Source organism: Peromyscus maniculatus, chromosome 8 (genome assembly GCF_049852395.1).
Source record: "Peromyscus maniculatus bairdii isolate BWxNUB_F1_BW_parent chromosome 8, HU_Pman_BW_mat_3.1, whole genome shotgun sequence".
NCBI classification, from domain to species: domain Eukaryota; kingdom Metazoa; phylum Chordata; class Mammalia; order Rodentia; family Cricetidae; genus Peromyscus; species Peromyscus maniculatus.
The window spans coordinates 76,364,204-76,391,126 of NC_134859.1; the positions used below are offsets into that span (position 1 = coordinate 76,364,204).

General features: G+C 42.0%; 1 protein-coding gene across 5 annotated transcripts in view; it reads right to left on the reverse strand.

Annotated features, from left to right (window-relative positions):
• Positions 1-1,822: 1,822 nt before the first annotated feature.
• The window catches only part of Ankfn1 (ankyrin repeat and fibronectin type III domain containing 1), a 400,676-nt gene continuing 375,575 nt past the window's right edge, over positions 1,823-26,923 (reverse strand). For all 5 annotated transcript variants that reach the window (XM_016008632.3, XM_076543122.1, XM_076543123.1 and 2 more), the window contains 3 exons: positions 24,885-25,051; positions 16,985-17,198; positions 1,823-4,082 (listed from right to left, as the gene is read on the reverse strand). In XM_016008632.3, the coding sequence (XP_015864118.2) occupies positions 3,286-4,082; positions 16,985-17,198; positions 24,885-25,051 (1,178 nt within the window). In that variant the 3' untranslated portion in view covers positions 1,823-3,285. The remainder of the gene's footprint in view (positions 4,083-16,984; positions 17,199-24,884; positions 25,052-26,923) is intronic.

The window sequence follows — 26,923 nt, forward strand, 5'->3', positions numbered from 1 at the left end:
CAAAATGAGGTTCATTTTCTAGGATGTACTCTCTCTCATGAATAGACAGCAGGAGAGCAGCTAAGAGACCTCTAGCCAGGGATGTCTGTCTGTCTGTCTGTCTGTCTGTTTGCAACAGGCTGCTGCCTTTTCAATATATTCATGGGATGATGTATGGTAGATTGTGAGCTCTCTGAGGCCTGTTTTGCTGTAGATTCTTTGGTTCCCTGTCCAGCTTAGACCATAAAAAGACATGGCAGGGCCACATTTTTTATTTTTAAGGATCTTCACAAAGGCTAGGAGAAGGATGTTTCAGGTCTGAGTAAAGCAGTGTGAAAAACTGGGAAAGAGACTTGGGATAGGGAAGTTTCCTCAAGAGCCTCTTAGATTGTATTCGAAAAGAATAAAAGGTACATTTATCATATCCAAAATAAAATGAAGATAATAAAGTAAAACATCATGGCTGGTCTGAGTTTCTGATATATATAAAATCAAAATGAATGAATACAAAACTGAATTAGAGAACAGCCATTTTTCCCACAATGCATTAATTTCAACTGGGTCCACAAGTTTTTCAAAGTGGGGTTGGGGTGAACCAGGTTATTTGAATAAATAGGTAATTATTAGGGCTATAACCTAACTATTTTATGTGGGAATGCTGTTAGCAAAATACATTTTCAGTGGAACTAAGCATATCCATTGAAATCTACTGCACATTATCCATTCCATGGACATTCTTTTTCTCATGGCAAATGAAAATAGAAGCAAGTAATGTCAATATAAATGAGTGGGTTGAAGTTTCATGCAGTTGGGTTTAGTAAGCCAGAACTTGCTGAACAAAGGATTAGCAGAGTGGGTGAGCCTCAGCTCTGACTCCTTGTTGAAGATCCTTCACCTAATTCAGTCCCAAACTCCCCCTTCTATCAGGATCATAATTGCCTGACTTCTCTGTCCTCGACAGTTCTAGCAACTCCTCTCACAAATGCATCGAGGCTGCCCAATTTCTCTTCTAATTAGAAATAAGTAAAAACTAAGTGTAGCAATTCTGTCAGTCCTGTTACTAACGAGGAACTATAATTTGAACGGACATTTCTCCTCAACTTGGGTTTTGATTAGCTGATTTATCTTCTATGTATATTGATAAGATTTGTGTTCTCTAGCAATAAAGAGCTTTGTGATGTTGGACACCTGTTAGGTAAAGGTTGAACACATAATCAAATTTGGAAGAAGTAGATGACTTTATGAAATAAAGAAAGCAGACTAGATGATCACTAGTTGACAAAGTATGTCCTGATTTCTAGTGGTATATCTTTATAAAGGAGGTGTTTTTGAGTTTTAATTCTGACATGAAGTCAGTTCTTGCAACCTTCAGTAAATCATTTAACATCTCTAGCCTTAACTGGCCTACTTGTAGGGCCAAGGACTTAAGCCTTCCATATACATAAGTCCATATACATAAGTCACTGAGATATGGCAGAGAAATTCTAGCCGTTTTATATTTATTTATTTATTTTGGTTTTCTAGGACAGGGTTTCTCTGTGTAACAGCCCTGACTGTCCTGGAACTCACTTTGTAGACCAGCCTTGAACTCACAGAGATCCACCTGCTTCTGCCTTCCAAGTGCTGGGATTAAAGGCAGGTGCCACTCTGCCCGGGAGACATTTTAATCAAGATTCTTTGATGGTTCACTGAGCATAAAAATCTCTTAAAAGAAAGAAAGAAAACAATAGACTGAGGTCATGGCTTTAGTTTTCTAATGACCATAGGCCAAGGCCAAAGCTGTGCCTTTTGGATGGGGTAATTAATTATATTTAAATCTTTTTTTTTTTTTTTTTTTTTTTTTAAACAGAGGGGATCAGAACACCATGGTGAACATGGGGTTTGTATGAATTTTAAGGAAGAATTAGGTCTGAGGACATGATAACAAAGAATGGTAGTTAACTGAGAGGCCTGTTATGTAGAAAAGGACCATTAAGAACGCTGGTGAACTGAATGGGTCTTGGCTCTAGGAGAACTGTGCCTTACTTGAATGCACAGTGTGGCTTCTGTTTGCATTTCTCACCTATGAGTAGTTCAGGTAGAGATGATGTGACTAAAGCAGCGTTTCCAGGTGGTATCGTGCACATGCTTGGCATGAACTACTGGCTGAGGCTACTAAGGAAAGATATCCCATGTGGCCAATGGGCCAGATGATCTTCGGTGTGGTGGTAGGGGCGAACATGACATTCAGGTTATAAGGAGCCGGGGTCAAAGTGGAGGGTAGCCACCCCAGCCCTGAACAGTCTTAACCAGTGATGAGGGGATGAAGGATGTGCCTGTGGTTTTTAGAGGAACCCATCACTACCTGACCATATCTAGTGGACACATTCTTGTTCAATAACTGTTGGATCAGTTTAAAACATGGTGCCTGTCCACAGCTGTTCTAAATGGTGCAGCTGCCATGGACCCAGTTGGTTTATGGTAAAGAAAAGGTTCTTAGTTCTTTCCCCTTTCTGCTGCTGTAATGTAGGCTTTCACTTAATGCAGCCATCTCCTTGCACTCTGGAGTAATTTACTGTTCATTGTCACGACTGAATGGGATCTGAGCGTGCCCGAAGGGCTGCTTCCTGCCCTGTTTTATCTGGTAGAACAGGGCTAGCAAAGAAGTGCCCTCTACTTCTGTTTCTGGAGTTCTCCACATAACACTAAGTGAAGGAAAAAAAAAAAAAAGGTCTATCCAAGGCCCACTTAACCAGGTGAGTGCTGGTGAATAAATTGGACTTGGGGAGTCCCAAGAACCCTGCACTTCAGAATGTCCTGGTGTGGTGGAGGGAAACCCCAGCACAAGTCTACATGACCCCTTGCTCTCCAGACACCACACGGGCTTCTTTTCCCCAAAATCTTCTGAAAGTTTGGATTTGCGGGAAAAGCTATGCCGTTGTTCTTTTCACTGACTGAACTTCGTCGTCAACCACAAACTCACATAAGAACTCCAGGGCCAGGGTTGAGATTACAGAGACAACTGCAGAATTAAGTGTCCTCCTTGGACTGGCCTATCTTAGCCACAGGTGCCACCGAAAGAATTCTATATTTGCATCGTGGGTCTCAGACACCATGCGTTTCCTAGGGTGAGGAGGAAATGGCTGTGACATCTCTAGCTTCCCCATTCCCCCATCCTGTGCCCACTTTGGGAAAAATAAGAGCCTTGCACATGTAACCCTTGAACAGGGGGGCACAGTGGGGCAGGATATGTGATGGAAATGCAAGGAATATCGGGTGGGGAGGTGGGTGGGTGGGGGACACAGTAGAGAGCCGGCCTGGGCCACTCTAAAGCATACTGCTTAGGATTTCTGAAACCGGGGATGTGGGGTCTGGGCTCATCTCTGAACTAGTGGGGCTTGACAGGCTGGTACGGCCCGCAGGGGTAGGACTCAACCCAGCCCACAGTTTTGTGTCCTGGCCCATGAGTGTATCGGGGTAGGCTTCCACATAGACTCTGTGCACTGAGCGCCTGGGGTCCTGGAGGCAGCTCCTCCGCTCCTCTGGGAGGCTGGCCGCGTGGGCCAGAGGCAGGCCCCGGGGCCCATCCACCACAGCTCCAGGCCCCTCTGCTTCCCCAGGATCTCCAGGCAAGCCACCGGCCCTAGACTGGTGCTGCGTGTAGACGCCTTCCGAGAGCGACAGCGACTGTGTCTCGCTGTGCATGCGCAGCCAGCGGTGGTGGCGGCTGAAGCCACCGTAGTGCTGGTGCTTGCCTGGCTTCCTCTTCCCCAGGAAGCCCAGCGGGGGCCGTGTGCCTGGCACCATCTTGGTGTGGTTCTTGGGTGCCAAGCCTGTGAGGGTCAGGCTGTGGAGAAACTCTGCACACGAGTGGTCGGTGTCTGGGCCCTGCACTGGGCCCGGAGGGTCCTGGCCGGGCCCCAGGGAGGCCTTCATGTCGTGCACTTGTAGGACATCTGGGGCACTGCCACTGAGGCCACTGAGGGCCTGCTGGGCGATGTCATGTGATGACAGGTAAACCAGGTCCAGGTCTCGTGGGCTCAGGGCATCACTGGAGTCATAGTCACTGTCGGTGGGGAGGAAGACTTCTGAGCAGCCTTCTTCATCGGAGCAGGGCTGTGACTCTGCAAAGCCAGGGACAGATGTTAGAAAGAAGACAGACGACTCTTAGCGAGGGTCTGATTTGTTGGCTTAAATGGGTTCAACTCTCGCTTAGAAGGGCATTCGACTTTGCTCTTCTGTCACATTTTGAAATTCTTAAGACTTGGACCAAGAGCCACACATTTCCATTTTTCACAGGGCCATGCAGATTATATAGTAGGTTGTGGTCTTCATTTAAGGGTAAGACAGTGGTTCTCCACCCTTTCACAGGGGTCTCCTATGACCATTGGACAACACAGATATCTACATTATGATTCATAACAGTAGCAAAATTAGTTATGAAGGAGCAACGAAAATAATTTTCTGGTTGGGGGCCACCACAGCATGAGGAACTGTACTAAAGGGTCACAGCATTAGGAAGGTTGAATTCTGCTTTCAAATCCTAGCTGCCTGTGCCTCTTTCGGTGATCTTGGAAAAATTATTTCCTTGCACTTCAGTTTCCTTCTCTGTAAGTGACGGTACTGGAACTTAGTTGGGGAGACTAAAACCTAGTGATTGTAAATATAACCATTCAGTACATTGACATTTATTAAATAACAATTATACAGGCCAAAAGAAGAAACAAAAAATGAATGAGGCAGAAATCCATCTCAAGGTATATGCAATGGGCTTGAGTGAGCTAAGAATTGGTTCTGTATTTGTCATTTCATGCAATAGTTGTTTATATCTTTTCCCACAATGATGTCATACATTTTTGATGGAAAACACTGTCTAAAATTCTTTGGCTTTCCCATTACTACTTAAACCCATAATAGTTACATAGTGAATAATGTACATATTAATTTTGAAAACATTTTGCAAAACATTTATGCCAAATTTATCAACCACTTCTTTAGAGTTCTAGGTATATGCCTTGTTTAAAAAGGCCTTCCCACACAAAATTACAAATACATTGTTTTCTAATATTCTGGGATTTCTTTCTTATATTTAACCATATGGAATTTATTTCTGTATGTAGGACTCTTATTTATTTTACTAAAAGGATAGCCAATTGTTACAACACTATATATTGAATAATCTATTTCTTAAAAACCACTGGAAATTTAAAGCAATTCTAATACAAAGTTTCATAGTATTTTAAAATAGAATTCAGTAAATTGTTTTGAAAATTTGTCTAGAAGAGATTTATGAGAATAGTTAACTTAAAAAGATACAATAGGGAAGGATGGCTTTCCACATAAAACAGACTACAGAGCTTTGGTCATTTAAAGTTTATAGTATCAGTATAGAAACGGATGGACAGAGCTGTAGAATATAAAAAAGCCTGAAAGCAGCTATAACTTTATGATAACATGATAAAGATAACATTTCAAATTAGAGAGTGAAAGAGATTCTTCTATATATAGTGTTGAACAGTTGATTGTCCCTTTAGTAAAATAAAGAAGTCCTACCACATTCCATATCTAGAAATAAATTCCATATGGTTAAATATAATAATAAAATCCCAGAATATTAGAAAACAATGTATTTGTATTTTTTGTGTGGGAAGGTATTTTGAAATAAGACACACCCTAGAACTCTAGAGAAGTGGTTGATAAATTTGACATAAATGCTTCATAAAACAAATGACACCCTAAGTAAAGAAAGCAATTAGTAGATTGTAAGAAGAGAATAATAGCATTATAATAAAAGGTTAAAACCCAGGGTAAACAAAGAATTGTAAACCAGAAGACAATGAAAATGGGTAGAAGGCAAGGACCAGCCCTTGGGAATAATAACTGATACAAACAGTGAATTAATTCATTATTATGCTATCTTTAGTTCAGATGGTAATTAGGAGAGGAGTGTTAAACAAAGAGGCAGTTTTACCCATAAGACTTACAAAAAGTAAGAGTGACAATATTGTGTGTTATTGATGTGCAGGAAATCAAGAACTCTCATGTAATGATGAGGAATCTAAATTGGTTCAGCTCATTGGGATTCAATTTGGCAGAGTCTGTTAAAAATGTGTATATTGTTTGTCCTCACTTTTTTGGATATCTGTTTGAGAAATTGTCACCAAGTACACATGGAGGCATTTTACAAGTTGTTTACTGCAGTGTGATTTATAGTAGTGAAAAACTAGACATCATTTTGTGGTTGAGGATGCTATGAAAGGAAGACTTACAGCTACAGAAGCCCTAAGAAAAGGAAAATAGTTTACTTGTAGAGTTCTGCAAGGGAGTCCATATTCAGGAGTGACTTACTGATTACAAAATACAACAGGTATCAACAAAATAAAACCATATGGTCACCGTGTTCTCGTTCATTTGTTCATTTGTTCATGGTGGAAAGTTAGATATATAATATATAAGAATATATATAAGAATATAAGAATATTGAAAACTACAAGGATAAAGTTTATTTTGTTAGGAAGTCAGTATCAGGTTTTTTTATTTGTTTGTTTGTTTTTTTTTTTTGTATTCGAGGCTCTTCAGCTAGAATGTTTCCCCTTCCCAACCTCCTTATTTGTTTCATGCCCATGGTATTAAGTGTGTGTGTGTGTGTGTGTGTGTGTGTGTGTGTGTGTGTGTGTTGTCTTTTGATTCCCATCCTGACTATAGGTGACTTGTACATCTGCTAGTAAGTTAGATGTAGTAAATGCTTATTTCAGTTATTTTATTTTTAGCTTTTGGTGGACTTATTGGGACATAACTCCACTGAAGGTTGTGGAACATTCGTATTTGGTACACAGTGGATCTAAAATTTCTAAGAAGTCAGAACATCTGTTTTTAGGGAGTTTACTGTTTTAGTGGAAGTATGAGGTAAATATGCATTCGTAGGACTGTGGCTGAAATAGGTTTTATTAGAGACATGTAGTAAATAAGATGTGGGTTTAAAGGAAAGAGAGATAACATCTTACTGGGACAAAGTTAATAAACCATCTTTTACTTATTTTTCTCCTCTCATTGTCTATCCTTTTTCTATGTTAATTTATTTCTTTATTCACTTTCTAAAAGTGATTCAAGGCAGGTTTTTAAAAATAAATATACCCACAAGGACAACAGGATTATAAATGGGAAAAGTGAAAATAGTACAAGCAAGTTCATTTGATTAGAGTATTAGGAGCAGGCATGGAGTTTGGGAGATCTGAGGCTACAATGGAAGGCTAGATCTGAGGCTACATTGCATACTTATAAGGTTTAATTTTTTTTTTTTAAATTAAGGCTTGTTTGTACTCAAATATTCATAGCAGTTTTATTGGTAGTAAAAACTGTAAGCTGCCAGTATGTCCTTCAGTGAATGAATGGCTAAATTGTGGCACACCATAATATGGAATACTTTTCATCAATAAAAAGAAAGAATTCCATATGCATAATAATTGTGCTAGAACGCAAAGATGAAGAACAGATTGTGGGTTGCCAAGGGGAGGGAGGGAAGGGGGTAAGGCTGAATGAAAGGGTAACAGAGGGAATTTTGTGGTAAGGTTACAGTTGAGCACCATGATCATGATGATAGTTACCCAATGCCCAATATGTGATAGAACTGTGTCAAGCTGCACATGTGAGGCCATGTCATGTGTGGATACATAAACATCCACAGTGAGCATTTACGTAACTGGTGAAATCTAGACTTGCTGTGGGGGTTCCATCAGTTTTCTTCTTCTGATAATGTACAAGTGTTGTGTAAGCTGTGTGTGTGTGTGTGTGTGTGTGTGTGTGTGTGTGTGTATGTGTAGGTTGAGGGAGGAGATACAGGAACTTTCTGTGATCCTGTGTCTAATTATTCCAAAACAAATTTGTAAGAGAATCTAATCTAAAAGGAAAGTGGAACCAGAGAAGATGAAATGCTTAGATAAGAACCTTGCTCCAAGTTTTATGGCCATTGGATAGTTATTGAAGGGTATTGAGGAATGGAGGAGACAGAAGTGTGATGTAGGATAGTTAGGTGTCAGGTAAAGCAGGAAACAGCAGTGAGGCAGGCGGAGCACAGAGGACAGCTAGGAAGCCAGGACTGGGCTGATGATCCCTCAGTGCTTTTCTTGCTCAGGCTGTGGTCCTGAGCAGCAGTGGTTGGGTGGAGGAAGGAGAAGTGTAGGAAAGCCGTTCATTCTAAGATGTTTATGGAGCGTGAATTTATGCCAGACAGCTAAGGACTGTTTTTAAGCATCTAATAGTGTGTGACTCAGACGACCAATGAGTCAGAAAACATGAACTCCAGAGAAGACAAAGAACAAAATGATATTGGATTTTAGCTGGAGGGTGACTTGGGAGAGGGGTTCTTTTGATTAGAAGGCCAGTATCTCTGCATCTATCTGTGAATCTACATGAGATCTTGGTGACCAGGGGAGTTCAAGGAGAACATTCACGATGCCTCAGAGTTACTAGAAGATTTTGAACCACAGTGTCTGGGAGAGCAGAAGTGGTAATCGGGAAGAGGTGTACTGCAGCCCTAGCTTAGGTTGGGCAATGGAGAAGATGGTGAATTTGATTTGGGACAAGTTGAGTTTTGAAGAGATGGCCGGAGTATCCAGGAGACTACATGGGAAGGCTGAGGGATGGTGCTTGTGGGTGTGTGGAAGAAAGTACCACTGGGGAGGGGATGGTTGACGATAAAATTGGGGAGACCGATGATTATAAAAAGGAGGGTGGATCAGGGTTGTGAGAATCACTATTGGCGTTGGTGCTTTTAGAGATGGAAGAATATGTTGTTTTCAGAGACAAATGATTAGGAAAGAAAATAGGTAAATATAAAGAGATTTGTATGTGTGTATTAAAAGGAGAGGAAAAAAAATAAAGGCTTGGACTGAATGAGTTTCATATTTGTCTTTTTTTTTTTTTCCCCAGTGCTGGGTATTGAACACAGGGCCTTGTACATATTAGGCAAGTGCTCTACTGCTGGGCTGTATCCCCAGCCACGATGTTTTAAAAAATAGTTTAGACAGTACTTTCTCTGATCTTTAATGGGGGAAACCAGGCACTGGAAGTAACAGGAACCCCTAATTGTTGCTTCTTTCTGACGATGGCCAGGATAGGTGCCTTAGGAGTAACCAAGATAAGTTAACTGAAGATCTGAAACTGAATTTGAAATAAGATCCATGCAGAGAATTAGTAATTGACTTTAGCTCAATTTTCCTCCCCTCCTCTATGGCTAGTGAAGCTGCCTTGAAGTGTGTGTTTTGTATCCCAATAGTAATAACGCTGTCTGGTATTTACTTAGCACTTACTGTGACTCATCTATAATGCCAACTCACCTAAAAGCTTTAATAATGCTTGCTTTTCTCATTTTGCCAATGAAAATGAAGCTGAAGCATAAGCATATGAAATTTTGCAACTTATGTGGCTGATAAGTGGCAGGATAGGCATCCAAATAGAGATTCGTGCCTTCCCAGAGACTGCCATCTACTGAAGAATTTCCCTGGGTTTGCTTTGGACGTGTCCTGATATCAGGGATCTTGCGATCATCTAAGTGACTGACCCAGACTTGTATAGGTAAGTTCCTGGCAAGGGAGTCTTTGCACTGCTGCTGTTCAGTCTCACGTGGGTTTTCCTGAGGCTGCCCTAGCAATCGCACAGCACTGGATGGCTTTAGAGAATACAATGTATCTCTCATAGCTCTGGAAGTCCAAGTTCAAACTCAGGGTGTTAGCAGGACCACATTCCCTCTGGCAGATCTTAAAGGGGAAAAGAACGGTTTCTTGTTTCTTCTGGCTTCTGGTAACATTCTTTATGCTTTTAGTGTTTCATAGCCTTTCCTCCACGTTCATGCCTTCTGTTTCTTATGAGGACTCTTGTTATTGGATTAAGAGACCAGATAATTCAGAATGATCTCATCTCAAGATCATTAGTTATATCAGCAAAATCTTTTTTTTTTTTTTCTGAATATGCCACACTACCAGGATGCTAAGGTTAACACTTGGATATAGCTTTTTTTGTGGGGGAGTGGTATCATGATTCATTTCAGCAGAAACAGGTAATAAAATGACTGTAACAAGAAGTGATCCCTGGCCGGGAGGTGGTGGCACACAGCTTTAATCCCAGCACTTGGGAGGCAGAGCTAGGAGGATCTCTTTGAGTTCAGGGCCAGCCTGGGCTACAGAGTGAGTTCCAGGAAAGGTGCAAAGCTACACAGAGAAACTCTGTTTCAAAAAACAAAAAACAAACAAAAAAAGAAGTGATCCCCAAGGATCTTGACAATGTCTATTTCTAGGTAATATGTCAAGTACTTGGCAAAAGTAATTTGTACTTAAAAAGGATTTCTTTCTTTCTTATATGTGTGTATATGTGCATGTGCATACAGGTAGCCAGATGAGGCCAGCAGAGGGCATTGGATCCCTGGAGTTAGAGGTTTAGGCTGTTGTGAGCTGACTTATATGGGTGCTAGGAACTGAATTCTGGCACTCTGCCAGAGCACCACGTGCTACGGAGCCACCTCTCCAGCCTCCTGGTTTGTATTTTTATCTTTCAGTGTGCAAATAGAAGACTAAGGAGTTACAGAACGTACTCTAGAGAAGCTGGCATTTTAAATGGTCAGAGGTGGGTCATATTTGAAGATCTAGTCTCTAGGAAGGGCCCATACCAGCTCTTTCAGGTGGCATTAGTTGCTCAGCTCTCTTAGTTTTCAGAGCATTTTATTTATATCTGTGTTTCTACACTTACCGAGTTTTATTATAAACAATCCACTCTCACATTTCTCTCAATTCTCTGGACTATAAACCCTAAAAAGAGCATGCACCCCACCTTACTTATCTCTGGTTAGTAAAATTTTTACTTCAGTCAATGAAGGAACGGCCTAAGGAACAAGGTGAGCAAAAGGAGATGTAGAGTCTTCTGCATTTCCCATGCCATCTACTCGGAACATGGGCATTGAGAAGAGCATGAGGCCCTTCCATTAGACCAGTGGTTCTCAACCTAGGGGTCACAACCCCCAAAGATACCCTTCATATCAGATTTCATATCATATTTACATTATGATTCATAAGAGTAGCAAAATTACAGTTATGAAGTGGCAATGAAATAATGTTATGGTTGGGGGTCAGCACAACACGAGGAACTGTATTAAAGAGTCACAGCATTAGGGAGGTTGAGAGCCCTTGTAGTAGGTTGTGTCTTAACCATTCTTACATTGGCCTCTTGTGTGGGAAGTACATGGAGGTGTGGTGAAACTAGGATGCATATTGAAATCCAGGGGCATGAAGAGTAGTTAGACTGAGCGAGACTGATTGTCTCTGAAAAGCAGCACCTTTGAAAGCATCCTGGGAAAGACCTAATTTATCTGGTTTGCCATAGGACTTTGTGAAGACGACCACTCGCACCATTTCTTTATCTTTGGTGATATTTGAACCAAGAGTCCATCCACATAAGGCAGAAAGAACAACTGATAAAAATGAGACAAATCTTGGCTGAAGGCTTGCCTTGTTTCTTATTGTGTATATGATTTTGAGCAAATGACTTTAGCTTGTTTGAACCTTGTCAGTAGTATGGAGGTTGTTAGGCTGCTTATCTTCCACAAGTGTTATATAGATTAAAAAAAGTGTTAAATATACTTAAAGCGCCATATAGACAGAAATATTAGTATTATTGAGGCATGAAGATTATTAATTAAGATTATAAATGAGTATTCAAATATACTTCAAGATTTTGCTGTGAGAATTCTTTGGATGATCAGGAGAACAATGCTTTCCTGCATGGTGTTCGATACTGTATTTCCTAACTATATTGAATAGTGAATTAGTAAATGATATAACTTACAGTATGGCTCCTATAGCATGGGAGATAAGAGGTAAATCAAGAGAAGATTGAGTTATTTCTGTAGTAACCCAGGAAGGAGATGTAAAAGAGACAGAATGGAGTGTTAAACATCCTGTAGGTCCATGAACCTGCCCTTAGGAAATGCTATTCTAGTAGGATTGGATCTTAGTATTTGACTTGCATGACAGTTGGGTTATTTATTAGAAGACTTAGTGGAACTTCTTGCTTGGAGTGGCATAGCCCTCCCAGAACAGGCTGGGGGAGTCTCCAGGATGCATCCAGGGCACCCAGGAGCATTTCTCAGGACTTAGGCCACTCCTGCTTCCTCCCTTCTTGGAAAAGAATGCAGGGTACAGCTTCCCTTTCTAGATCCAGGCCATATGCTCCATTAATCATGGTAGGCACTTTGCCCCACTTGTATTAGCCAAGCTGGTGGTGCTCCCCACTTTTCCTTGGAGGGCATTGGGCAGGCCAGCATTGGTAGTAGCTGAGCTTCCTCTCTGCTTGACCTGGGAGCTGCTAGATAAAAGTCGGCGTATACTATTAGTGCTGGCTTAGGAAGCTTGGTTTGCTTGCCATTGTGATGGCTGTTGTAACTCCTGGTCTCTGGGTCAGGCCAACAAGAGCACAGTGGAGTTGTTGTGGGTCTTGACAGTGTTATAGGTAGATGACATTTCTGGAAAGAATAGTTGAATAAAGTTATTGTTTTTTTTCTTTAAAGGTGGGAGATAGTAGTGTTAATGGCAAGGTGGAAATAAAGGAACATTAGATCATAGTTCCCTAAAATCTATATCTACTTGTAATATATCACTATCTATAGGTGTGCATATTGCCTCACTGGTTCCATTTCCATGTGTTTAATAAAACTCAAGTAATTTATAAGTTAAAAAAAATGTATTGACTCTTTAAGCCCTAGGTAGTTTTGTTCATATTTTGATTTTCCAAGAGAAATAGTACCTCAGGATTCTAATAGTACCAACAGGATTCAAATCCTGTTGAATTTCTGGGCTATTTGGTTTATGCCAGATTGTTCCTGACCTCTTCTATGGAAAGGCTATCAGGAAGTTTTACATTTGGGAGACTGGGATGATCTTCAAACACATCTGAGAAAACAACGCACACAGCCTTCCCTCTGTTGCTCACCCATGTATCACCAGGAGGAACATCAGTGTTGGGGGGCGGGGGTTGTTGCTTCCTGTGACACTCTACCCACAGAAAAGGAGGGGGAGAAAAATGCCCATTCAATGGATCAAATCTTCCTACCCCCTGCCTTGGGCTGCCTTTTCTTGGAGCCAGATTTCCCCTTTGGGTCCTTGGGAGATGCTTAATTTTAATTGACTCAGAGGAGTTCTTTCTGTTTTGAAAAACCACACAGAATTGGGAAGTTGGAGTTCTACTCCCTCTTCTCATGCTGAACAGATCTTCATAAACACATCCGACACACTCAACAACTCTAGGACAGAAGCTTGGGCTGGCATCAGGGATAAGATTTGTGATAGGTTCTGAATTTCCAGCAGGCTCCTTAGAAGCTGAGTAAGCTCTACCCACATAGAAAGAATTGGGCTGCGAGTAAAACCCAGTGGTGTGTGTGTGTGTGTGTGTGTGTGTGTGTGTGTGTGTGTGTGTGTCTAAATTGGACTTTTCCCCATTCACAAGTGATTTCCAAACAATTCAGAGTGGTCACACTTATGGAGAGGACAGAGCATCCAGGGCCAGGTTCCATTGCGCTGAAGTGCTCCTGCCTTTGCAAGGAGATGGGAGACTGCTTCTTCCTCGTGCTCAACAGTGAGTTCTCGTCACTAGGTTCTATTTGTCATTTGCTGCTTTCCATGTCCTTGTGTTTCACAGTCCAAGGAATTTTGGCTTCAGAGAAATAAATGGACCCAAGAGAGAATTATATTTTAAGAAACAGAATGATGATCACTCACATTTTAAGTTAATAATAAAATCCGAATGCAATTGGGCAGATCCTCCCAGCAGGGAGTGTGTGTGTAATCCATCCTTGGGCCAACAGGAGAGTCTGGCATTTCTAGGGCATAGAGGAGGCCACCCTCACACAGTCTAGGAGGAGCCCACTTGGGACCCTGTGGCTTAAGAGAAGATTAAACACTGGGGAAATTCTGTGAGCAGAGAGAGCAGATGAGCTGTGAAGGTGGAAATAGAATGGAAAGCCGTTTGTAGGATTATATAAACAGTGGAAGGTTGGAGAGCATGTCTTTCCTGCCTTAAAAATGGCTTTCACCTTTACATGTCTACTTGCTGCCTTTCTTTCATCCTCTCTTCCACAGTCAAGACTTTAGAGTGTGTCCCTACTGGTCCCACTTCATCACCTCCCATTTATCCCTGATCTACTGATGTTCAGCTTCTCTCTTTTTTTCCTTCACAGACTGCTCTCATCAAGATTATTGATGACTTTCTTGCTGGAAAAAAAAAAAAGGCAAAACAAGAGAAAACGTACCGTTATTTTAACTTTTCTCCATCCTTTGCTATGCTTTCATTAGTTGTGATATCGGCCTCTGCTTTGTTATGTTCTGTCTCTGGTTGTTCCTTCTTAATCTAGGATGTCTGGTTGATCCCCACCATAGGGGTACCCTCCATAGTGTTTTACATACACTCTCTAGGGAATCTCATGCAGTTGTGAAGTGTCAGACATGATCCATGTGTCAACAGTGTCTTAAGTCTGTATTATTATTATTAGCCCAATTTTCTTTTCTGAGTGGCAGACACTGTACATCTTTACACTGTGTTTTTTTCTTGAATGTTTATTTTGGTGGAAATATTCAAAGCAATTCATATTTAATATGTTTAACTATTCAAGCTTATTTTTCCTCCTCTCTCTCTTTCTCTTTTTTCTTTCCTTTTTTTTTTTTTTTTTTTTTTGTAAATAGCATCATGAAACCCGGAAGCATCCAATCCAGAACATTTAGTTTCTTCTTCTTCTTCTTCTTCTTCTTCTTCTTCTTCTTCTTCTTCTTCTTCTTCTTCTTCTTCTTCTTCTTCTTCTTCTTCTTCTTCTTCTTCTTCTTCTTCTTTTTATGAGCTTCCCAATCTCCCTGCTTCTCATATTTTCCCTGTACAGTTTTGTCATATAACAGTGAGATTTTATCTGAAGGTTAGTTCAGATCCTATCCACCCCTGCTTCTGGTTTCGGTGGCCTTCTGTCACAAGTAGGAGAAAACACAAACTTGATAGTGAGGACCTACAGACGCTGCCTGGTGTGGCTCCAGTCTCTCACTACCGACCCTTTCACTCACCCTGGCCCAGGCACTCGGCCTTCCTTCCACCCTACCGGAAGGCCTTTTGCTATTTTGCTGTTTAGTAAACTCTAACTCCAAATTTTTATCTTGTCCTGTGGTGGGTTAAGATTTCACCTTCTCGAGTGGGTCTCTGCTGTTCTTCCCAGAATTCCACACCTCCCTGTCTGTACCCATCACAGTTACAATTTTGTCTTGTACGATTCATTTTTTAATTTATGTTTTCCTTGCTGTCCCTTCTAGACCGAGTTCTACAGAAGTAGAGACTCCGAGGCCTTTTCATTATGGCTACTCAGAACAGTGTCTGCACACAGTAGGCAACCAGTGTGTATTTTTTTTCCCCAATGGACACAAGGAATGAGCAGTTGCAATCCTGACCGTCAGGCAGACTGCTGCAGTTACCTGACGTGCAACAAGGAACAATCTGCTTCTTTTGCACACTAAGCTCTCTTTCCTCTCCTACTCATCTTCGGTTTGCTCAGTACTGGTTCCTGTCACCTCCAGCTTTGGTCTTACGGGTTAATGCCACCAATCCCCTTTGTGAGCCACAGGCCGTTACAGTACTGCTTTATGTCAGCGTATCTAACTTGCCCATTAGGCCAGCTTCCGGCAGAGATGCTGTTTGATTTGTTCCCCAAGGCCACTGCAGATTAGTGGAAGAACAAACAAACAAACAAGCAAACAAACGAACAAACAAGCGCAGCCTAGAAACTACTGAGGTAATTATTTTGTACAATCACTTGGTAAATCATAGACACCCTTGATAATAAGAGTTAGCTGCTTCCCAGGTTTCTCCGCTTGCCAAGTGTTGACTTTTAGAGAGATTTTAAAAACAGGAGCACATACAGACTTGCTTATAGAAAAGGCACATCTCCCTGTTAAAGGTTGTATGTTAAGATGAGAACATTAAATATGGTATTTACATTTCCTATCATAGTTCATGTATCTTTGATAGTTTGTTTTACTCACAAAGGATTCCGCAAGGTACAGGCATTGCTATTCTAATTTTACATATATGGGAACTAATACTGAGATGTAATAATCTGTTCAAGCACACGCATGGAGGAAAACAAAACTGGAATTTGAATACAGGGCTTTGATTTTTAAGCCCAAGCTCTTTCTGCTGCACCATGCTGCCCCCTATGGGACAAGCCTATAAATCAGAACTGTTCCTGAAGAATATCATTATGGAGATTATAATAGTGAAGTGTTTTAAGATGTAGAATTAAGGAAGGTGCTTTGAATGGCTATTATTTTTATTGAGTAGAAAATGACACTGGACTCAACCTGCTCCAGGGAAGGGTGTTATATAGCATTGCCTATATTTCTATCCTTTTTTTCTGCCTATAAACACAAAGATATTTTGTAGAAGTTTGTGTTATTCCAGTCATGTTTATGCTAATAGTATTTGCCACATAATCTCATTCTTTATTCCCAAGGTTCATTGTGAGGCATTTCTTTTAACTTGTTTCTTAGATCGTCATACCCACGACTATCCTGAGCTTATTTGGCTTCAGTAGTTCATCCAAGTTCTCTCTCTTTCTCACTTTCCACCTGAGAACATGGTGTGGGTGGGATGCATACCCTCAACTCTTGCCTCAGCTGGAACCAGAGGCTGGCCTGATGTCCTTATCTGGAACTGCAGTAGTTCCCATTAGAGATTTCTGGACTCCCATTCTTGCTCTGTGTCCTTCCATCTCTTGGGCATGTGGGCTAGCAATGGTCTAGCCTTCTCTACTCCCAAGTAAAGCAATCTCATGTTATTGCCCTAGTCTCCCATCCATCCATGGTTCTGGCTTTGTTTCTTTTATGCTGTTTGATCCTTACCCCTAAACGGCGTTTCTACTGCTTGCTAGAACCAATGCATCCACACAAAGAACTTCATCAGTGAAGACGGGGCCAAGAATCTGGTGGGCAGGCCAAAGAACTTTTGATCTTACCACTCACTGTCTTTCTTCTGTGCATCTCTGGGGATGGAGATGTTGATGGAAGACAGTCTATATGTGATGATGTAGAGCTGATCTTCTTTAGATTCTGCTCGTGGGAGGGGTCTATCAGCTTAGTGATGGGCAAGCCAGAGACAGGTTGCTTGTATCTTGCATACTGTAGAGCATCCATGATCCACCTCATCTCACGCCAGACTTCATCTGTTTGCTTTGGAATAAAATGGTGAAAGGCATTAAAAGAAATACATTTTCCTGAGAGTATAAGAGGAACCATTTTTCTATATCACTGGTTTCTATGGCATTGGTTTGAGCCTTACTTGCTTTGTTTGTAAAGTACAGACAAATAGCCCATAGGTTATTGTGATGATTGAATAGCATGATGAATTTGGAAGTATCTATAACATGCAGAGTACTTTGCTCACACACATAAAGCACTATTTACTCTCTCTATGTAATGAAACATACAGTATCAGGAAGTGATATGATGCAGATGATATATGAATTTCAGAATGCTTGTACCTGTATTATGGGAAAGATATAATTTTATTTATTAAACTTGCTGCTTTTGCATATATAAAAGCAGATGCTTCCAAAGTCTAATGCAGTTCTAAAAAGCTCTTGTTAAAAAATTTATACACTCATATGGTAGCATATTTTAGATCGGTATCACTTTCATTTCAGGGTTACTATAGTGATTTTAGTGACATTTTCATTACAAAGTACAATAGTAGTTGCTAGTGGTTTAAAAGTCACTCATTTTTGTCTTTACTGTATATGACAGGTGTTCTTCAGATCATGATGAGCACTGGCCATGAGCTTCCTGGTTGTCCTGTTTCCCAAGAAGAGGCTGCTAGTTAAACAGTTTCTTGGGAGCCTGAAGCTTGTGGTTGGCTTTACATGTGAGTTCACTGGGGGCCTTGGCAAAGCATTAACCTCTGTTTTCATTTCTCAATTGTAAATTGAGGACATTTAACCATGTGATGGCTAAGGCAACATTGTTCCAGTGAGGGATAAGAAATTTTGATAGAAATATAGAGAGGAGAGAGAGAGATGGATAGAAACACAGGATAGCCTCGGGAGGGCCTAGATCCTAATCCACCGGCCCCTTCTGTTTCTTCTAAAGGGCTTTAAGGAATGCCAAGGGGTGGAGCAAAAGACCTCCCCGTCGCACAGCCAAGTGCAGACCCTTCCAAACACCTGGTAACCACTCACATAGTCAATCCATCCCCTTACACAGGTCTTCTGGGTAAAGCAAGCTCAGATCTCACTAGGAAACCTCTGTGGGCTCCCACAGTCCAGCTCTTATACTTTATGGTTCTCTTTGGAGAATCCTTAGAAAGCTGGTGTCTCTACCTTCAGGTAGAAGGTGTTCATTGTAAGAATAATGGTCCATTAAGTGTCCCTTACTGGAGAGGTTTTAAAGATTAGGTATCACCCAGTGTTACTTTATTTTCAAAATTCCTTCTTAGGTCTTTATACTTAACCAGACACTCTTAAAAAAGAGTATCAACAAATCCTGTGCTCCTCACTCAGAATAGATTTTGAAGCTATAACATTCGTTGTCATGTTCAGTGAGACAGTAGACTGGAATGAGCTAGTGAGCAGAATTGTGTGGTTGGGGGCCTCCCCTTGCCTTCTGGTTCTGTGCTGCCCTGGGATAGGCCTTGGCAGAGGATTCAGGGCTGGTGTTGAAAGCCTGGGATTGAGGCCCAGGGTTTGTTTACTCCCTTAGCTGGGCAGGAAGTTTCACAGCAGCCAGGCCCAGGAGGAGGTACTAAGCCATGGTAAGGGGAGAATTTGAAGGGAACCAGAAGTTCATGAGGTAAAGCCAAATTGGAACTCCCAGGTGAGACTTGCATGGGTTTTCCTGATGAAGCAGTTACTTTCTTGGGTGGCTTTTATTGGCTATGTCATATTCAGTGTACAGTGTTCTCAAAGTTATTTTAAAGGCATCACGTGATGTGGATAACTTTTTTAGAGTGTCTGTCAAGGATAGGAATGTGCATTTGTATTTTTTTTTTTTTTTTTTAAAGTAGATGCTCAGGGAATGCCAGCGGATTGAAAGGATGGAATGGCTACACAGTTCTACCCTCAGGGTTGTTGGAAAGAAGATTCAGGGGAGATGGGTAAGAGAGCTCTGCAAGCAGGGCACTGTTATAACGTTTTCAGCTTTATGATGCCAGCCACGATTATTTCAGTGGGCTGAATGTAAATCCCTGAGAGATTTCCCAACTTCTAATCCTTGGAACCTAGAACTATTACCTTATGTGATAAAAAAAAAAAAGTGAGTATTGCCTTCCGTGGCAAAGCTGGGGTTGTTAAGGATTCTAGAGGAATTGTCCATCCTGGATTGTCGGCGGGAGCCCCAAGTCCAGCGACAAATGTCCACATAAGGACTTGCTTGCAAGAGTGAGGCAAAGAGAGACTTGGCAGAAGGGAAGAGGTGGCCACAAAAGGAGAGATGGATGCAAGTTAAGGAACATGCACACCACCTAGAAGCTGGGGGAGGTGGGGAATGGACTCTTTCTGGAGCCTTCTGGGAGTGCCGCTCTGCCAGTGGGAATTTTGAACTTTGCTCTCCAACTCCTGGAATAAAGTTCTGTCACGGTAAACCAGCCACTTTGTGGTAACCTGTAAATGTATGTGAGTTTTCATAACAATCCACCTGTTCTTTTTAGATAAAGGCGTTTCAGCTGACTGCTAAGCATGGGTAGAGTTGGATGAAGTGGTGCTGACTTCATGTTTCTCCGTGGTGAGGTGGAGAGGGCCTGACTGAAGAAAACTGAAAGCCCCATCGGTTCAGGGAGGCCCGCGGATTGGGTTTAATGAAACCTCGCTAAGTAGCCCCCAAAGAAGTCCAATTTCCACTCATTTCACCTTCTGCTGTTGATCTAAAAGCGACTGACAACATAATCCCCCTGATTTGAAGGTCCAAGTTCAGCTTCTGAAGACTTGCTGACATGCTTTTCAAACGAGCGGCTGTGAACTGCCCGAGTCTGTTGATTAAAGAGTCTGCATCCATTTCTCACCCTGCTCTTTACAAACTTCAGTTTTCATCCTGTAAATTATACCCTTTCTCTGTGCCCAGGCAAGATAATATTTTTATTAAAATGTAAAGGTGATTGGCTTTCTCACAGCACAGCCACAAGGTGCTTGAGGGGATGATAGATTGGCTATATTTAATGAGCTGTGTTTCTATTACGGCTTAGGCGCATTTGAAGCATTACAGTATATAAATTATGGCCTAATTGCCCTTTTGGCTTTAACAGCTCAAAGTACGCTAAGCCTTAGGTCTTCATGTTTTGACATTTCTCTCTCTCTCTCTCTCTCTCTCTCTCTCTCTCTCTCTCTCTCTCTCTCTCTCTCTCTCTGTCTATGTCTCTCTCTGTCTTCCTTCACTCACTTTGACATTTCTACTACATGTGCTGTCTATAAAGCCTGTATACCTTATCTGTGATTTTTCTATGCCTCCCCTAGTCCAGGCCTCCCCTTTTTGGCTACACTCCTTGGCTTCTTTTCCTAGCTGTATTTACATAGACTCCCCTGCTCTTTACAATGTTTGGTTTGTGTAGTAACACTGTCTTAGATCTAGATGGAACTGGCAGTTGCCTCTGCAGGTTCTGGTTCTGGTGTGGGGTGGGCTGAGCTGTGAACACCCATGGGTGAGTGGCTGCAGCTAGTTGTTAATTTTGGGGTGGTGGTGGGGGGCTAAGAAGCTGACACAGGGAAGGGGAGCCAAAACACTGAGTTGTCTGTGGTTGCTCATGTTGAGGGCAGCAGGGTGTCATACCAAAGGCTGTGGATCTAGGTCTATGATTCGGAATTACCCTACTCCAGAAGTTACTTTTTGAACACTTTGGCAACTGGCTTTTATCCAAGTCTATGTGCCTTTGGGAGTCCAGAGCAGGCAAGAACTTTGAAAAATTCTTGGCCTGGCCTGTCATTATCTGGCTCACTTAAAAATGTGATCAGAAGGAAGGAGAAAAGAGTCAGTGGAGCTCAAGGCCAAGTGAGAAAGAGGAGCATAGATAGTCAGGGAGTGAGAATGAGTCAGGGATTCTGGGAGGGTTCAAGACTGCCACAGACTAAAGAAAGGCGGTATCCTCATTGGACAAATGAGATCCGGGCAAGCTGAAGGAGAGCAAGGCAGAAACACAACCCAAGGCATGGTTAGCAAAGTGTTTCTCTAAGATGTTTCTGGTTGTAGGTCATAAAATTAACGTTAGAGGTGCCTAGGACCTGGGCATATTTCTAGTCCAGTTTTCTATTGCAGAGATGGGAAGCAAGCCCTCCCACCAATGTCCATATCTAACAAAACATTGTCTGCTCCCGAATGAAAAGCTGTGCTCCTTGACTCCTGGCCTGTTATTATTGAACAGTGTCCCTCTTTGGGATGCAGACTGGCCTTGAACTCCTTGTGTATCGCAGGCTTGAACTCTCAGTCTTCCTGTCAGAGCCTCTCTAGTTCTGGATTACATGTGTGTGCCAACAAACCTGGCTTCCTTATGGCATTGGACTCAAAAGGTAAGTGGGGGACTGGAGTGGTGGCTCAGTGGGTAAGAGCACTTGGCAAGCATGGAGACCCGAGTTTGAATCCCAGTTCCCACATAAACACTTGGGTGTGGTCATGTGCACTCTGATGGCTTTAGTGCTGAGTGGGGTTGGGCGGGAGGGAGGGGTTTGCAGAAACGGGAAGATTTCTGGGATTTGCTGGCTGCTAACCTTGCTGAAAAATGGCAAGCTTCATGTTCAGTGAGAGACCCTGTCTCAGAGGGACAGGCAGAACATCGGACATCTCCCTAGCCCTCTGACCTCTGTGTATACACAGATATGCACAACTATGTACCCTTGTGCTCCTACACACACACACACACACACACACACACACACACACACACACACACACACACACACACACACACACACAGAGAGAGAGAGAGAGAGAGAGAGAGAGAGAGAGAGAGAGAGAGAGAGAGAGAGAGAGAGTTCCTTGTCTTCCTCATCTTGTATCCTTTTTTCTACTCTTTTTCCGTCATCATCATCTGTTCTTTGCTGGAAATGATAAATGGAGTGAATGTTTGAAAATTCTAAATCTCAGGTGGAGAGAGTAAGCAGCTTCCTGAAAAGCTGCTTCTTTGGTTTGTGAGTCCAGTTCATTTGTAGATGAGGAAAGTAGGGTAATTCCACTGCTTGTAATGGTTTTCTTTCTAAATACTACCAACTCTTCATTCCTCTCATTTTCATAGTTCAAAGGACTTTTACTTCTATGGTTTTTATTGTTTGTTTTTGGAGACTTGGTCTCATGTAGTTCTGTCCTTGAACTCACTATTGTAGCTAAGGACCTTGAACTATTAATCCCCCCTGTGTCTACTTCCTAAGGATTGGAATTATAGACATGTCTCGCCATGCTTGGCCCTGTACTTCTTATTAATGAATGAATATACAATTTATTGTGTAGTCAGTATGTAGGACTATTATTATCATCTCCCCTCCCCCTTCTTTTTTTTTTTGAGACAGAGTCTTGCTATGTAGCCCTGGATAGCTTAGAATTCTCTATGTAGACTAGACGAACCTTGAATTTACAGAGATTATCCTGCTTCTGTCTCCTGAGTGCTGGGATTAAATGTGTGTGCTTCTATGATCAGTTTATCATGACTATTTTTCACAAATGATTAGGAAATGGGGAGTGTGTGTGTCTGTATGCACACATACATATGTGTGTATGAGTGTGTGTGTGCATGTGTGTGCACACGTGCATAGATGTGTGTAGAGGTCAGGGTACATACTTCAGGATTGTTCTTCAGGAGCTCTGTCCACTCTGCTTTTCAATGCAGGGTCTCTCTTTGTTCCAGAGCTCATCAGGAAGGCTAGGCTGGCCAGTGAGCACCAGAGGTCCTCCTGTCCCAGCGTCCCCAGCATTGGGGTTCCAAGAGCATGTCTCACTCATTGGCTTTTCTATGTGGGTTCTCAGGGCCTCATTCTTCCAGGTAAGCACTTTACCCCAGTCCAAGAGACTTAACTTCTCGATCCTCAAGTTTGCGTTTCCTTATATTGATTTCTTTTTTACTGCTTATTTGGATAGTTGCTGAAGCTTCTGGTCTAGTCTGGTTCCCTAGCTTTAGCTCTCTCCTTAAATTCAGGAGAGATGGGCAGATTATTTAGTGAGTAGGACCATGCAGAGTGCATCCCTACAGTGAACAACCAGTGTGTGGTTATAGCAGTTCCATGAGAGGCAGTATGTCTTAGTAGAGCTGTGAGAAATTCTTACTTTCTCTAAAGCTGAGGTTTAGGTACAGAATTAAGTGTGAATTCCTTATTATGGCCTTTGGTATGGTTCTCTGATCTGTTCTTATTGGTGTTTTTATTATTGCCTGGTGTCTCAGTCTTGTTCAGTCACCCACCCTTCAATTTATGCCCCCAAGCAACCTTGAACACCTTCTTATTCTCCAAACCCTGTTTTCCTGCCTGTCTACCTTATGTGCTTATTACTTTTTCTTTGGGTGCTGAACGTTCCGTTTCTACATTGTACAGTCTAGTCTGTTCCACAGGTTCAGCTCAGACTCCATCAGGCCCTTCCATGGCATCTTTCCTACTCCCCACAAGTGAAAGGAAAGGCTTATTTTTTTGTGTTGACACAGAAACCTTTCTTTTCTGGTATTTCTCTCTTGCTTCCTAACACATTTTTTTTTAAAAAAATTTCAGACATGGTTTCTCTGTGTAGTCCTGGCTGTCCTGGAACTCACTCTGTAGACCAGGCTGGCCTCAAACTCACAGAGATCCACCTGTTTCTGCCTCCTGAGTTCTGGGATTAAAGTCGTGCGCCACCACTGCCTGGCTTCTTAACACATTTTAAGAATAATACTTATAGACATTTCCTGTCTACTTTCATGAGTTTTAAACAGTTTAAGGTCATGGCTATTCCAATTTTGTATCTCTCATATCGTGCTTGACACCTGGATATTTAATATTTCTAACAAATTGCTGGAAGGCATATAATATTGATGGTTACTATGGAGCCATTGCAATTGTACTACTTTGGGAGTTGGTAACTCATAGAAAGATGAGATTTGGATATGGCATTTAGGGTCCATTTCAGGCCAGATCTAAATTTTCTAGACTGCTGGTTGGTGCCCTCTTCATGAACCCTGAAGTGTCACCATAAAGGGTTCTAGGCAAGACATGGACAAGGAACATAGTTTTCATAGTTTCCTTCTCTCTCTCTCTCTCTCTCTCTCTCTCTCTCTCTCTCTCTCTCTCTCTCTCTCTCACACACACACACACACACACACACACACACACACACACACACACCACACACACAAACACATGCAGATACATACATTTTAAAGACATGATTTCACTTTGCCACTCAAGCTGGTCTGGGACTCACTTTGTGCCCAGGCTAATCTTGAACTCTCGATCCTTCTCCTTTAGCCTTCCCAAATGCTGGCATCACAATTGCACAGCATCACACCAGGCAAGGAATACATTTTCTCACCTCGGTAACCACATATTAAGGAAAGAAGTCCAAATCATGAATAATCTAACTATAAACTGGTAGATCATTTTGTTTTCTTTTTCTCTGGGACACTGAGGACATTCTACACTGTTTTTTTTTTCCCCCCTTATTGAACTAGTGGGTAAGCACAGTATTTGGACCATTAGCTGCTGCTGACCACAGTGGCTGATACAGTTCTTAGGACTAGTGCGATTTACCCGTCATTCACTGTTAAGCCTTTGAAAACTCAGCGCTCCTGCGCCGCACCATTCTGCCAGATCCACAGGCTGCTGGCACAGTGCGTTCCCTTGATGGCCTCTGGTAGCTGCTCTTGCTCGGTTCTCACCCTGCCTCTCCCTGCCTCTCCTGTCATTATCCAAGGAACAGCAGCTTTACCTGAATGAAGTCTAACACTTGCTGGTGTCTTTGTTTGGCAGCTGCAACCTCGCTGTCTGAGATTGCTTCCCTCAGGGACTGTTGGGTGTTCAGGGCGTCCAGCTCCACAACAGCAGAAAGACGGCAATACAGACTAATAAATTTCTCTCTGTAGCTGCAAAAATGAACTGGAAAAAGGACAAGCAAAATAAAACATGTTAAGATCTCGTATCAAAATAGAGAAATTCATACAGCAGAGAAAACCAGTCGAATGGAAACATGATTTATTAACCCTATCAGTGGAAAATATTAAGCCATAAATAAATTATAAATGTGCTCTTAAGGGGCCAGTTGTCTGGCTTTAGTCAGACAGTATTCCCTTTTAGGTTTACCAATCCCTCGTAAGGTATGGGGAAGTGGGTTGGCTCAAGCTGCAGTTTAGATGGACTTTTTCCTAAATTTGGGACCTTTTTCATATATAGTCATGTGCCATGCAATGATGTATCGATGGCTGCATATGCAGTGGTGGCCCAACAAGACTATCACCCAGTGACATCATAGCTATCTAAATGTGTGTAAACATAATATGTGATGTTTACATAATAAGAAAATTGCCTAATGATATGAGTTTCAGAAGTTATCATATTGCATATACGTTATTGTGTGTATGGCTAGACACACACACACACACACACACACACACACACACACACACACACACACACACACACACACATGTACCAACTGGGAAAATCACTTTAAAGGGAAAACAAAAACAAACAAAAAGAAGTAGTAGCTTGAATTTTCTGCTAAGCATCTTGCTTACTTCTAGAAGATATGAGACATGCTTTTCTTAGGTTGTCTTTTGTCTAACTAGATCTTTCCCCCAGGACCTTTGGGCTTTGAATCCTTTTCTGCCTGTACTCCCTTTGCAAGTCTGGAAGGATAGTGGGTTCAGATTCTTGGCCATACCCCTTTTGTCTGCAGGTTTGGCCTTCTTTTCTCAAAATATAACGTGACAGAGGCCATAGGAAAGAGTCTAAGCTGCATGCTCATCCTTGCCTCTTTTCAGGAGAGGCACACGGCAGTTTTCTCTCCTCTCTGCCCAGCTCTGGCCACACACTATAATAGCCTAGTGTTCCAATATGGTGAGAAAGCATCCCAGTGCAGGGCAGTGCTCTTATAATGTCTTCCTGGTCCATCATTAGATTGGGAGACTTTATTTTTGCTGTATCTTCTTGGGTGAGAAATTTTAATAATATTGTCCAGTTTACTACCTCTGACCCCCTTTGCTGTAGATTCCAGTATCTACACCCCAGCCATTTGGGGAAGCTAAACCATCACGCTTCAGAATGGGGTGGCTGTTCATCTCCACTAGTTAGTGAGGAAATCTTGCTCCTTTGCATGTGAGAGATTTCTGTGTACCTTACGTCCTAGCCTGCTTGATATCTTGCTTGATATTCTTTTATGAGAAATTTTAGACCCCTGGAAAGGTGACCTGCATTGTCTTTGTTCACACGGAATAGAAGAGACTAGCATGAGGGCTTCAGTTCTTCATCCTTACTCCAGCTGTGCCCTACTCCAGCTGTGCCCTACTCCAGCTGTGCCCTACTCCAGCTGTGCACTACTCCAGCTGTGCCCTACTCTAACTGAGTCCCACTCTTACACCAGCTTGTCCCATTCAGTAGGCACTTCTCTACCCTCAGACCTGGACTTCATTTTTCTGTTACCAGCTTCTTTCTTCCTAGCCTTCCCACACTCTTTAGAACATTCTTGCCTGGTTCGAAGAAGAACTGATTTCATATTCTACTGGTAAAGGAAAAGCTCTTACTCTTCTCCCAAACAATAGAATTCTCATGTGATTCCCATACTTAAAATTCTACAGAGATCCCTCTTTAGAATAAAAATCCAAACACCGTTCCCCATAAGGAAACTCTTATGGTCTAGGGTTTGAGTACAAAACTTTAGTTACACCTTTCGTTATACAGCTGGCTTTGTATTAACTCAGCTTTGATCAAACCAAACTTAATACACTCTCTTTTATATTTTCACACTTTTAC